This window comes from Micropterus dolomieu, linkage group LG23 (assembly GCF_021292245.1).
Source record: "Micropterus dolomieu isolate WLL.071019.BEF.003 ecotype Adirondacks linkage group LG23, ASM2129224v1, whole genome shotgun sequence".
NCBI classification, from domain to species: Eukaryota; Metazoa; Chordata; class Actinopteri; order Centrarchiformes; family Centrarchidae; genus Micropterus; species Micropterus dolomieu.
In genome coordinates, this window is record NC_060172.1 from 16,382,559 (window position 1) to 16,396,849 (window position 14,291).

Below are 14,291 nucleotides of genomic sequence, written 5' to 3' on the forward strand. Positions count from 1 at the left end.
AGGAAAAGGGTTTGTTGCAATGAGGCTTTTCATTATGTGAGCAACTGTTTCAAATGGGACAGCGACTACAGAAGATGAACAGACGGTACTTTCGCAGAAAAAGTTTTTAGGAAAGCTTAGAAAACTGGAGTGATAAGGTTGTTACAAATTTCACTTTTTCACATTCTTGCAGTGTTGTGTGATGTAATGAAGTGTTGTTATCCACCTTTTCACAAAATGCCTTTAGATCACTGGCAGAAAATGGACTTGGTCTTGTTACATAATTTGAAAGTAACAGCAAGAGAGTGAGAATTTGTGCTGCAATCTGGTATATGGAGTTTTATTTTAGTATTGACGTCTCTGTCTCTTATGAAAAGAAATGTGATCTGTGTGATTGTGAAGAAGAGTCTTGAAAGAACTCTCTTTCAAGAACTAGATGCTTAAAAGTGCGGATGAAGACAACATCAAACTAAACAACTGACTCGATACTTAATGCAAGACAAGTGTTTAAAACATGCAGAGGTGCATTCCTAATTCTAATTTAAAGAAAAGGAAAGCCCCACTGAGTTTAGCACAGACTGATTCTGATCACTAAGAATGTGCACCCCCAACACGTCATAAAGGTGCTGTAAACAGACACACCACTTGCTGTTTATCTGTTGCATTTTTGAATTCAATGCTTTTTATATAATTTGCTACCATCAGTGGTGACTTTTAACAGAATTCTGGGACCTGTAGTTTCAAAACCCACTTCCCAAATCAAGGTGTTGCCAAATCAACCAGGACTGAAACCAGTCCTATTTTAAGTGTTTTAACTGTATTTTTCTTTTTTTAAGACAGTACTTGGAATTAATTACAAGTTTGTAGTGTTTTACTGCATCACTCACAAAGCTAAAATACACACAAGTTCAAATGTGTGGCCCTGTGCATTGTAGATCAAAATCCTCTGATTATTCACAAGCAAGCTATTGTTTGCTTTATCATTTACCAAAGTACAGAATTTATTTATTTATTTTTGATAAACTTGGTGCATGTTTGAACCCCCACTTGCAGTGGTACAACAATGGTGTCGCATTGTAAAATGGTTTTCAGACATTTTCAAGGAAAAACTGACTTTGATGCTAACTCCAATTATTCCCTGGTTTTCAGATGCTCGGAGACTAAAACAGATAAATGACTTGAGACTTGACTTAGACTTAAGACCGATGACTTGAAAAAGGACTCGACTTTTTTATTAAATACTTGAGTTCGCTCATTGCAACGTTTGTGGCATAATCCCGCAACTATGTGTGCTTTCAAGTTCAAGTTTATTTATATAGCACATTTAAAAACAACACTAGTTGACCAAAGTGCTTTCCACAATAGACAACAAATATACATGACAACAGTAGAAAAAGTAAAAAATAAAATAAATGTCACTACTCAACTCTGTTTGAAGGCCAATGAATAAAGATAGGTCTTTAGCAAGGATTTGAAAGTGTCAGGAGTTTGGGCATTTCTTATTTGAACAGGTAAAGTATTCCAAAGATTAGGAGCAGCTACTGAGAAGGCTCGGCCACCTTTAGTTTTTAACCTGGATCTGGGGACATCAAGGAGCATCTGATTGGATGACCTCAGTGCTTTGACCGGAGTGTGTACATGTAAAAGTTCTGATAAATAAGAAGGTGCCAAGCCATTTAAAATTTTAAAAACAAGCAATAAAATCTTAAAATCAATCCTAAAGCGGACAGGAAGCCAGTGGAGCGAGGCTAAAACAGGGGTAATGTGCTCACGCTTTTTAGTTCCTGTTAGAAGCCGGGCTGCTGCATTCTGGACTAACTGTAACCGATGAAGAGATGACTGATCCACTCCAACATACAAAGAGTTACAGTAGTCCAGATGAGACGTTATAAATGCATGTATTACTCTTTCAAAGTCTTTGCGTGGTAGGTAGGGCTTGACTTTGGCCAACAGTCTCAGCTGAAAGAAACTGGCTTTTACTACAGAACTAATCTGTTTTTCAAACTTAAAAGCACTGTCAAAGATCACACCTAGATTCTTGGTAAATCGTCGACTATATGTTCCTAAAGTACCAAGAACATCTATACAAGCACTTAAATCCCCAGGTCGACTGAACACAACAACCTCAGTCTTACTTTCATTCAGACAGAGAAAGTTCTGATTCAACCATATTTTAAGATCTCTCTTTCACATAGCAATCCAGCTTTCCAGAACCAGCTGCGTAGAAAAAAAACCTTACGTGTAACAATACCGGTTTGGATTGTCTGCAGCTCAAAAATCACTGACACAATCATCCATCAATACAGAACCCATAAAGAAAGGTTAGTTACGTGACTGTCTTTTGAGCTAACTGGCTGGTCAAACGTTAGCTGGAAAGCTAGTGTTAAGTTTAAGCTACACCCTGTTGCAAAATTATTAAGAACACAGCTAAAACGAATGCAGTCTAATACACAAGCCCTGTAAAAATCTTACCTTCATTAATGTTACAATATTCAGTATTGTTGTTGTTTAAACTATTTTAGAGAGCTACTGATTCAACTCTATGCTCATTTTGTTTTGCTGTAGTTTGGTGCTGTTGGAACTTTATGTTAACGTTACTGACAAGTGTTTCTATTGCTCTACTACTTTCTACCCCATTTCTAGAATCTAATAGTAGGCTAAATAATAGAAACACCTTTGTGTATAGTTAAATACAGTTAGAATAGAGAACAGAAACACTCACTACATCTTCCAAAATGATAATACAGTTAAATTGCTGCCTATCTTAAACTGTTTCAACATAAACTGAATTCCTAGTCATTTCATATGCCTTGACTTGTGACTTGCTTGACTTGATTTTCATCACAGTAACTTGGGACTTCGCTTGAGACTTGGTCATGTGTGACTTACTCCCACCTCTGGCATTCACTCATACATTCTCATCACTACTGCTGAACTATGATTAGCAATTTGTATTTATAATGCAGTTTGTCCCCATTCCACTCAACCATACTACCCTACTGTGACAAACTGAGCCTCCCTCACATCGCAATGAAAAGGCTGCGGCAGTGCAACATAGTAGATACAATGGAAAAGTGATTTTGAGATCTCTTCCCAGAATAAATGCAGTTCCTGAAGTCGGAAAAACACTGCTGTGATTTTACAAAACCACGTGTGTTTCATTACCTGTACTGAGCAGTAACAGGACCTTCATGCACAGGTACTCATCATAGGACACCTGCAGTCTGACAAACTCATTACAGATCTTCAGCATCTGCTCGCACTGGTCGTTCATGAAGGGCAGCTTCATGCGCTCTCTAAAAGGAGGGAGAGGAAAGACAAGGAGTAGGGAGAATGTAGAGATATGGGAAAGAGAGGTGTAGAACAGCGGGGGGAAGAAATGGAGGAAAATGGAGGGAAGAGAGACATACAGATTAGACTTGAAGCTCTTTCACTCACCCTGTTATTCAATTCTCAGTAAACAGCCCCAGTGAAGTGCTACAACTGTGTAGGAGAAAAACGGACAGTGAAATCAGTTCTGATGGATTTTCATACCTCACTTCCACTAACACACAGCCCACATTACTTTCTACCGCTAAAATCAATACAACACATTCTCCAGATACAGTATGTAGCCTTGGGTTTAGACCTTTCTATTCATTCTGACCAACTGTAGCGGAACTGACAATGACCTTTCATATCTATTTATTACCCCTCTCTGAGAGTTTACATGTCCATTAGGAATGACTTGTCACAGGCTTAGGCCACTCTTTCTACGGATTTCCGATGAAGAGGATGAGCTGTTTGCAGGCTGTCAGTGGCAAGAGCTCAGTGTTAATTGCACTCTTGTAACTCATTACAAAGCAAAAACATTTACACTATGGGCAAAATAACACTGCACTTCAAGGAAGTTCAAAATGGCCACATCAGAGTCAGTGGTTATTTAAAAACAAGACCAATGACCAGAATCCCAGACCAGACCGGAACCAGAATATTAGTATATAGCCAATCTAAGTACTCAAGATATCTGACTATAGCACCAAATATGAAAGTTGAAATTGTTGAAATGCTAAATCAGACGTTTACTTGTTCTTTGAGCAAATATTTCTTGATTGAAATAATCATTTTGCTAATTTGTATACTGTGTTTAATTGAGGATTTTATCGAAAAAATTGTTTCAACAATTGTCCACAACATTTGGTAAATATACAATTGATTTTTTTGAAACACAGATAGTGTATCATATTGATACCAATATTGAACATTTTGAATTGAACCCATGAAGGCTGTTGTTGTTACTAACTAACTAACAAAATAATAATTTCCGCTTTGTTAAAATGAGTAGGAAATTTAATGTAACAATCCAGCACAAAGTAGATACTCATTTATCTAAAATATGGACATTAAACTCCACTTTTGCTAGCTTTTCAGAAATACAACACCTAGTGGAATGGAGGTTAGCTAGGAGAGGGAATGGGACTAATATCAAAGATCCATCCATCCATCGTCAACCGCTTATCCTGCATAGAGTGTCGCGGGGGCTGGAGCCAATCCCAGCTGACTAATATCAAAGATAATGGATAAAATGAGACAATGTTGTTTTACATCCGTGAGTATTTAAAGGTCCCATATTATGCTAATTTTCAGGTTCATAATTTCATTTTGGATGTCTACTAGAGTTCACATACTTTCATGTTCAAAAAACACACAATTTTTCTAATACTATCCATTACTGCTGCACCTCTATTCACCCTTTGTCTGAATGCTGTTTTAGCTCCTGCCTCTGCCTTATGATTCCTCTAGGGACTACAGAGACTGTGGTAAGCACAGAGACTTCAAAGCACAATCAATTTGCAGCTAGTGATTGTTTAAGTAATGTGGCTTTGTAATTAACAAACGGCAGTCTTAACTGAGCTGACTCTCTGTGACTTAGGTAGCACCGAAGGTTATTTACCGTATAGTTTATTTAATTTATGTACTATCTTCTGTCTGTAAGAGAAATGTGCTTTCCTGATGAATGTGATTTCTTGTGCATATTGCAAAGCATTAGGGTTCTTTCCTATAAATATTCATCAATAAATCACCACTAATACACTTATAATTATTAAAACATGTTGTTTCATTTCACACTTGCAACACAAACCAACAGTCTACTTAGCTCTTGGGATTGAGCACCTGTGTACAGCTGGTACACCTAGAGCTGGGTGATATATTGAGAATATCAAAAACTGAAATGTAAGATTTTGATTGGGAAATATTGTGAATCTTGGTCTAATAAATAATAAAATTTTCAGAACTCTTCCAGCTGGTGAAAATGAACAATGTATTACTTTTTGTCGCTTAAAGCTAAGGTAAGCAAAATGGAGAAACTAGCAAGAGCTAGATTTTGAAAATATCCAACTGAAAAAATCCCATCCCCTCCCTTCAGGCCTCCCTCCCAAACCACTCCCCCAAAACACATTTTCATGTGTGTAGGTAAGCAGACAGGCAAGTAGTCTTTTTTCATTTTTTTGGCAGCGCATTTTATTTATTGATTGCTGTCAGACAAAGAAAATTTTAACAAATATGAAAATGCTTCTGAAATTAATTGTCTACCCTAGCTTTAATCGTTCAATATTTGGAAGAGACACTTTTTTTTGTCTTTTGAGAATTAGATAAGAAGATCAATACACCAGGAGGCAATTGGCTTAGCTCAGCTTAATGATTGGAAGCAGGGCTTTGCCTAAAGTTGCCAAGAATTAGTGAAAAGGTGCTTGTAGGTATATTTTTAAACTGGACAGAACCAGGCTAGCTGTTTCCCCTTGCCTTCAGATAGTATGCTAAGATAGCCTAATCACCTCCTGACAAATAAGTGACTTCTAAAAATGTCTAAATATTCCTTTAAAGCAGTGTATAGAGCTAGATAGGTGGGTTAGGCCAGGGAACATTTGAGCCACATTTTGAGGGACATCTCCTCCATCTCCTCATTTTAATTGTTCAATTCCTCTGTACCTGTCTTTGACTCAGATAACTCCACTGTCGGGCTGAAGAGTGTTCAGACAGCCATGCAATAACCCTGATAAACATGGTGTCACCGGCTGCTCCTTTTCACCTGATTTAACATCTTAACTGCTAAATTTCAAGTGTACTGTAGACAGCTGGATGTGTGTAAGCCAAGTGATAAGTAAGCCAAGTAAGGCAGACACCCTGAAATGAGCCAATGCAAAGACATAATTGGCTGACAAAATGTTGTGCAAAAGGAAGGACTGCATAGTTATACAACAGCTGGCTGGAGTACGTACTGGTTGATGACGAGATCAGGGGCGAAGCAGAGCATGCTTCCGTTACACTGCTCGTACGACCTCCAACCAAGACTGAAGGACATGAGGAAGAGCCAGGAGCACTGCAGCAATGTCATCTGGTCATCCAGGTGCAGGTTGCGGAAGCCTAAAAAAGTCAGATAAAGTGGGTTGCAAAGGCACACAGACAATGGCAGACAGACAGACAGAGAGGCACAAACACATAAGTCACACACATTAAACAAGCAGCCAATGACATGACACAATTTAATTTCAGAACTTTGTTGTTCTTTAAACATTGTTGGGTCAACAGAGTAGTAAATATACAATGTCTGCATATTTTTCAGTACAGCTTAAGGTGTTATGCAGCTTGTAAAATAATGATTTACCATATTAGGGTGACTGGGTAAGTTGCTGCTTGTGATTTTCCTCTTCTATTTTCCTCACAAAAACACAATTATGCCAGCTTACACATAGCAAAATAGGACGGTCTAAGTGAAGTTGATGTTCAAACTGGAATTAAATTGCAGTTCAGACATTTCCATGATGTCAAAATTATAAAAGTGGACACATGAAAGTCCTTTGCTTTGTTATGTAACCCCTACCCCTTCTGAGAGCTTTTCCTTACTATCAGCTCCCAGCTGTGGACAACGCACACACAACAAGATTAGAGTCAGATTTGTCCCTCATCATACTGTCACATGCAGAGAAATCCCCCCAAAAAAGGTTCTACGTTATGGTTTTGTTGAGAGATTTTCTCTCGGAATTCTGATTTAAATCTATGTTGTGACCAATAGCAAAAATTACAGTGAGAAGAGAAAATCTCCAAGCAAATACTTGGAGCGATTATAAAGTCATGTGCCTTCTTTCTCATGATTACAAACTAGCATGGATGGTTAAAATTCCAAACTCTGCGTTTCCATTTTTGTTTTTGTGGAAATTAAACTGGGTAGGCCTTCAAACCCAGCAATTTTCTTTTTGTTTGATGTTTATAACATGAATTCAAGTTATTTAGGACAACAGTAAAATATAAGTATATCCCTTTATGAATTGAATCCCAAAGCATTTACTTTTGGAGGCATGACTTGATAGGAGTTTAAAACCAGTGGTATAAAACAGCAGCTAGCTAACAAGCTACGATGATACTGACTTGCTCCTCTTTCAACATCCTCTCCTAAAATGTTATGTCTTTAATGCACACACACACACACACACTTGGGACACTGTTAGATGATCAATAATAATACAGGAATTGAAGCAAGATGGGGTATTTTTCAAAACTATATGTACTCTATACACTCAAATAAGTCAAGATGACACTGACAATTGAGATAAAAAAGGGACAATTAGGGTTGTAGGAACATCATCTTTATGTACATTCAAAAATATATTAACCTTGGTCAAAACTTGATATCAAACTACTTTGGAGGAACTGGGTCTCTATAGAGAATTGTTCATTTATAATCCACCGTTGCTCTCATCTTCCATCTGTAATTATGGATTTAGCCATTACAGAGGTCACACTTTTTTATTACACCACATGTGTTGTTCTTTGGCTCCACTGTCAAGAGGAATCATCTGGGGTAAACTACATCTTTTCTGGGGGGATTTTGTGCAGTTTTAACAGTTACCACTGCACCAATTAAGATAACTAACTGGCTAAATGAATCAGTTAAATGATGACCATTGGCTACATAATGGCTCCTTCTTTGCTTCTCATTTACTGAATGATTTTACCTGATCAGCCTGAAGCTGCAGTCTAAATCTGAAGAGCCCTATTAAAGTTATTAATCTGATTAGAGTAACATCTCCACACCTGTTCTAACCTCTACAGAGTCATGTGCCTTCGTTCTCATGATTAGAAACTACAAGGACCACTTTGACATTGTAAAAATATTGTAAATTAGCATGTTTCTTCAACATCACATACTTTGCATTGTTTCACAAGTTAACTTGTGGCTACTCATGTTCCTTAGTTTTACTGAGGATTGAAATGCTAACAATGCTGACTAGCACTGGAGGGCAAAATTGAATGCTTTGTCATTGTGTACTAAATGTCTAGTCAAACTGCAAATGTTGCGTTGCACAACCATGGAAATTCTTCATTTAATTTCCTAAAGGTGATGCAACTTCCTTGACCAGCTGCATGTATTAGAATTAACAAGTGACTTCATTTTCCATCAGTGACTTGGCTCACCTCACTACACATTAGTCTCAATTACAAGCTAGAAATACTGCCAATGACACACTTTGCTTGAGCAGTGATCTAAACAACAACAAATGCTGAGGAGCTTTTTGTTACCTGGCAGTGACTTGGCCCACTTGACTGCAGAGATGACCTGCTGCCCACCCAGCCTGTTGAGGGTGGTCATGAGTCGTGAGGAGGTGTCAGGCAGTGTGCTGTCATAGCCCGAGTAGATGATCTCTGGCTCGATGGCCTTCAGCACAGACAGCATGGTGGGCACAAGCTGGGGCATGCACCTGGGGATGACTGGAACAGGCATGTTGCTGATAGGCTCTGATGATCCAATGGGCCGCTGCACTTTCATCTTGATCAGCTTCTTGTTTTTCCTTGCTGGGGGGCGGGGCAGGGCAGAGAAGAAAAAAAGGGGCGGGAAGGAGAAACAAAACAGGGAGACCGATTTTACTTACAGACAACCAACAGCATCCAAACAACAGAATCCAGGCAGTAGACTAAATTAAAGATAAAAGCTGTTTGTTAGTGATTAATAGATGATATTGATACAATTTGATGGATTTAGTGGGGAGCCATGTGTTGTGTCCAGAGAGGCGTATACTGTATGCCAAACCTTTTCACAGACCCCTAAACTGACACAAATTACACAACAGACCCCCATGTGATACGATTTTGTCCCAGGGTCCCCCATCTAATACACTGCTCAAAAAAATAAAGGGAACACTTAAACAACACAATGTAACTCCAAGTCAATCACACTCCTGTGAAATCAAACTGTCCACTTAGGAAGCAACACTGATTGACAAGGCGCTACCAGGAGACAGGCCAGTACATCAGGAGACATGGAGGAGACCGTAGGAGGGCAACAACCCAGCAGCAGGACTACTACCTCCGCCTTTGTGCAAGGAGGAGCACTGCCAGAGCCCTGCAAAATGACCTCCAACAGGCCACAGATGTGCATGTGTCTGCTCAAACGGTCAGAAACAGACTCCATGAGGGTGGTATGAGGGCCTGACGTCCACAGGCGGGGGTTGTGCTTACAGCCCAACACCGTGCAGGACGTTTGGCATTTGCCAGAGAACACAAAGATTGGCAAATTCGCCACTGGCGCCCTGTGCTCTTCACAGATGAAAGCAGGTTCACACTGAGCACATGTGACAGACGTGACAGAGTCTGGAGACGCCGTGGGGAACGTTCTGCTGCCTGCAACATCCTTCAGCATGACCAGTTTGGGTCAGTAATGGTGTGGGGTGGCATTTCTTTGGGGGTCCGCACAGCCCTCCATGTGCTCGCCAGAGGTAGCCTGACTGCCATTAGGCACCAAGATGAGATCCTCAGACCCCTTGAGAGAGACCATATGCTGGTGAGGTTGGCCCTGGGTTCCTACTAATGCAAGACAATGCTAGACCTCATGTGGCTGGAGTGTGTCAGCAATTCTTGCAAGAGGAAGGCATTGATGCTATGGACTGGCCCGCCCGTTCCCCAGACCTGAATCCAGTTGAGCACATCTGGGACATCATGTCTCGCTCCATCGACCAACGCCACGTTGCACCACAGACTCTCCAGGAGTTGTCGGATGCTTTAGTCCAGGTCTGGGAGGAGATCCCTCAGGAGACCATCCGGAGCATGCCCAGGCGATGTATGGAGGTCATACAGGCACGTGGAGGCCACACACACTACTGAGCCTCATTTTGACTTGTTTTAAGGACATTACATCAAAGTTGGATCGGCCTGTTGTGTGGTTTTCCACTTTGATTTTGAGTGTGACTCCAAATCCAGACCTCCATGGGTTGATAAATTTGATTTCCATTGATAATTTTTGTGTGATTTTGTTGTCAGCACATTCAACTATGAGTATTTAATGAGATTATTTCATTCATTCAGATCTAGGATGTGTTATTTTAGTGTTCCCTTTATTTTTTTGAAAAGTGTATGATCTTTGCTTGTAGATTTTAATACAGAAAGTGTATAAAATACATGACCAAAGTAGTAATACATTCTGTAATTGTGTAATTATAGTGAAAATAAATTTGCTGGGGGACCCCTGGAATCCCACTTTTAGAACCACTGCTGTATGGTACATGTTATAGACTGCTTACAGAGCAAGGAGAAACAGCCAGACAGATGTTCAACTAACAGAAGGTAAGATCCAACCAAAACAAACAACAAATGATCCTTTTTTATCATGAATTAATCTGACATGTCTTTTCTCGATTCATCGATTTGGTCTATTAATGTCAGAAAATAGCGAAAAAGATCCATCACAATTTCTCAGAAAGACAAATGTGCTGTTTCATCGGAAAAAACAGTCTAAAACCCAAAGATATATAATTCACAGAGACACTGTTGCAATTAAACTAAAGAATCCATAAGAAACACTGACAATGAGATAAACACACATGTGGACATGAAAGCAGCCAGATCTGTTAAACACATAAGTAAACCTCAGAAAATGTACCAACCAAGGCTGGTGCACATAATTAATACACTTTTCCAACACTCCTTTCTCTGATTTACTTTACTTTATTTTGGTTAGTAATCTCATTTTGACACTGGAGTGGTGAGCTATCCACCCCATGTTACCCAATGGCACCTCACCACGACTGTATTTGTTTGCAAACAACTATGGATTGTATCACATTTATTAATCACATTTATGTATTTGTGACATTAATTAATGTCAGTTCAAATCCAACTGAACTAAGCAGCTTTCATAATAACACACTGCTTTTTCAGTGGCACTGTGGTTCTTTCGGATTTCAGGCTGCCAGTGCCACCACCTCACTTGATCCTAGCCTCAACTGGCCTCAGTACTTTTTACATCCTGGTTAAGACCCTGTCCCCGTTGCCTCTACTACACCTTACGTTTAACCTAGATGAAAGGGGGCAAACAAGTGATTGAAACAACTGAGTTAATTAATTAAAAACAGCTAGAAAATGAACCGACTGTCATAAATTTGAAGCAATGTGCACTTGTAGTAAACCAGTCTTCACTTTACAAGGTAAAACCTTTCCATTTCTCAGAGGAACATTTTGGTAATGTTTTTTTTTGCAGTTTCTCTTGAGTGCAGCAACAGCAATTGCAAATTGCTGTGTTTTTGCGCACAAAATGTAGATTATCTGGGCATCATTTTGACATTTTCTCCCACCAAATGTGCAAAACATATGAGGGGTTGAGAGGTTAACATGAAAATGGTAATGAATGTTTTCTACTCTCTGCCTTTTTAAATTTCCTCTCCTGGCGTTTCTATGGCAACTAAGAGCCTCTCTGGAGGGAGTCTGTCTGCTGATGTGCTGACATTCATCAAATCCCTCTCTCTGTCTTTCTGTCTCTGAAACAACTCTACCTCTGTCTGACAAAAACTGGACAGTTTACATGTAATTTCACTCAACACTGATTTGTACAAACTACTGAACACAACTTACATGCCCCAAGGAAGCATCATCACCTGAAATAACACAACAATCAAGTTCCAAGCACTTCACCTGTTGCTTCCTATGTCCATCTTCCTAAATCTCAACACAGCACAGAGTCCTAAACGCCTAATCCCTTGAAGCAGAATCAGGTGAAAGACCACCATATGATCCAAGACTGTGGACCTGGGACTTGACAGTGGATTATGCATTGATCAATGTGTGAGGCAGTGGCGCTCTCTCATTCTGGCCTGGCCTCATCCAGGCCTGCACATTTGCACACGTGTACAGAACAGCACATTCATAGACAACGGCACACGCATGTTCACAGACTGCAGCTTTTCCAATGCTTGTGTAGAGCTAAATGTTCAGGAGGACTTGTGGATCCAGGACTTTTCAGTGATTTCAAAGGTCCTCTTAAAGAGTCATTAGTAAATATAAGTATAAGTAAATATGTGAGGTGAGTTGTTGCGGGAAGACGACGGTGGAAATGTAAGTCAGAGTTAGAGAGAGGATTCTGTTGTGTTGGAGTAACGTTAGGCATTAAAGTCTTGCTTGCAGTTCCTCTATGTACACAACAAACTTCTGTCTCTCATTTTCACCAGTGTTTCCTGCAACAACTCACCCCTCACGATATTTCAGAGCGAGAACTGCCCTTGAGCGAGACTTCTGTTTCTGGTAAAAAGCAAAGTATGTTACTGGGTGTTACTCTTTCGATGATGTTGTTAGACACCTCGAATGTCTCTTGACTCGAGGCCATTTGTTCACTTTCAATCTTTCCACAAGTCATCTGTATTCATCTTTGTCACTATATTTAAAAACAAAGCATTGGTACAAAAACCGATGATTTCAGAGTAATCATACCCTTACAATAATCCAGAATTATTACATACTGTCTTTTCCAATTTTATACACCCAGCAAAAATATTTGGTGCTCTTTGGAAAAAGTAAGAAACCAAAAATAAAATCACAGAGCATTTTTAATATAATATGATTAAACAAATATCAAACTCACTAAGAAGTTTGGGAAAAGACAGGGCATATAAAGTGAATACTGTGAAAATTAAATAAAGGTGATTGTGTCTTCTGCCGTCTAAAATACATAGTTTTGTAATAGTTGGAATGCTACTTAAAGTAATAGGCATTGTAGTTATGGGAGTATTCTTTTCTGAGACTATCATTTAAGACAGAGGTTGTGTGACACAAGATTTGAACCAACACAACTTGCCCTTGTTCCATAAACTTGGGTGGTTTGGTGGTTTAAAAGAAACCAGACATACTGGAGGTCGTAGTAGATGGCCAGTGACATGACACTCGCTCAAGGGGAATTTCAACAAGCCACTATTTAAAGACACATTAAAATAAAAAAGATTTTAAGCCATTTTTAGGGCAATACACCGGCCAAAGTATTCCGTTTTGGTTGGAAATACTGCTCATTACGAAAGCTAAAACCACTCTAACTGCTGTTTCACTGACTTTAAAGTCAGTTTTAACAAGGCCTGGCCTGATTTAAGGACTGTTTACCTTCCAAGTTCATTCCGGCTTGAAGACATTTCCTGAAGCGGCAGGCTGGGCAATTCTTCCTCCGGATTTTATCGATGATGCAGTCATTTCTCCCTGCACACAGGTAGTTGTGCTGGCCTGTACAGAGGAGAGGAAGAACAAGAAGAAGAGGGGGGAAAGGGAAGACATATTAGCTAGCTAAGAAGGCTTGAGAAGGATTAGCATGAGCAGTATATATTATGACCGCACTAACCACCTGCTGATTCTACAGTAAGCCTCACAAGCCTGTGGCTTCCCTCTAGTGTTGACAGCTTCACTTCTTTAAGCATACACTTGGAACACATGCCACAATGCCATGATTGTGTACAGAGCTCTTTCAGCCCAACAATTAGAAACGGTCCACATTTATATTGTGTCCCATGTACTAGAGTCTAAATAGTTTGTTTGCAGACAATGAAAGCTTTACGTTTCTCATAACAACTCTTTTTCTACCCGAATATGAATGCCTTACATGATTAGGGTGCAGGAAAATAAACCAGAGATGAAACTATAATTTGATTAAATTGATTTGAAAAAGAGGCAGCAATAGATATTTAACCAGAGGGAAGAAATTATGTGTCTGTGCCATCAAACATTTTAGGAGTAATGTCCGTGTGTGATTTTAACAGTTTGAGACGTTAAAGGATAAAGCTGTTTCTCTATTTCTGTTGTTGGAAACAAATGTGATAAAAAGGCCAAAACCAAAAACCTATGCTAATTTAGCTAGCTGCTCCTGCCCTGCATCAAGGCTAGTATAAACAAATCACTCCACATTTGCTTTGTACCGTTAATTACTGTTAATACCATAAAAAACATAATTTCTTGTAGGCTAAAATCAACACTTTGACATAATACCGGTGATACACAATATCATATGTAATGTGGATCGCGTTAGCTGGTGA

General features: G+C 39.4%; 1 protein-coding gene across 3 annotated transcripts in view; it reads right to left on the reverse strand.

Annotated features, from left to right (window-relative positions):
- The window catches only part of LOC123962647 (glucocorticoid receptor-like), a 77,247-nt gene that overhangs the window by 7,207 nt on the left and 55,749 nt on the right, over positions 1 to 14,291 (reverse strand). For all 3 annotated transcript variants that reach the window (XM_046038840.1, XM_046038839.1, XM_046038838.1), the window contains 4 exons: positions 13,372 to 13,488; positions 8,539 to 8,811; positions 6,240 to 6,384; positions 3,145 to 3,275 (listed from right to left, as the gene is read on the reverse strand). In XM_046038840.1, coding sequence (XP_045894796.1) covers positions 3,145 to 3,275; positions 6,240 to 6,384; positions 8,539 to 8,811; positions 13,372 to 13,488 — 666 coding nt within the window. The remainder of the gene's footprint in view (positions 1 to 3,144; positions 3,276 to 6,239; positions 6,385 to 8,538; positions 8,812 to 13,371; positions 13,489 to 14,291) is intronic.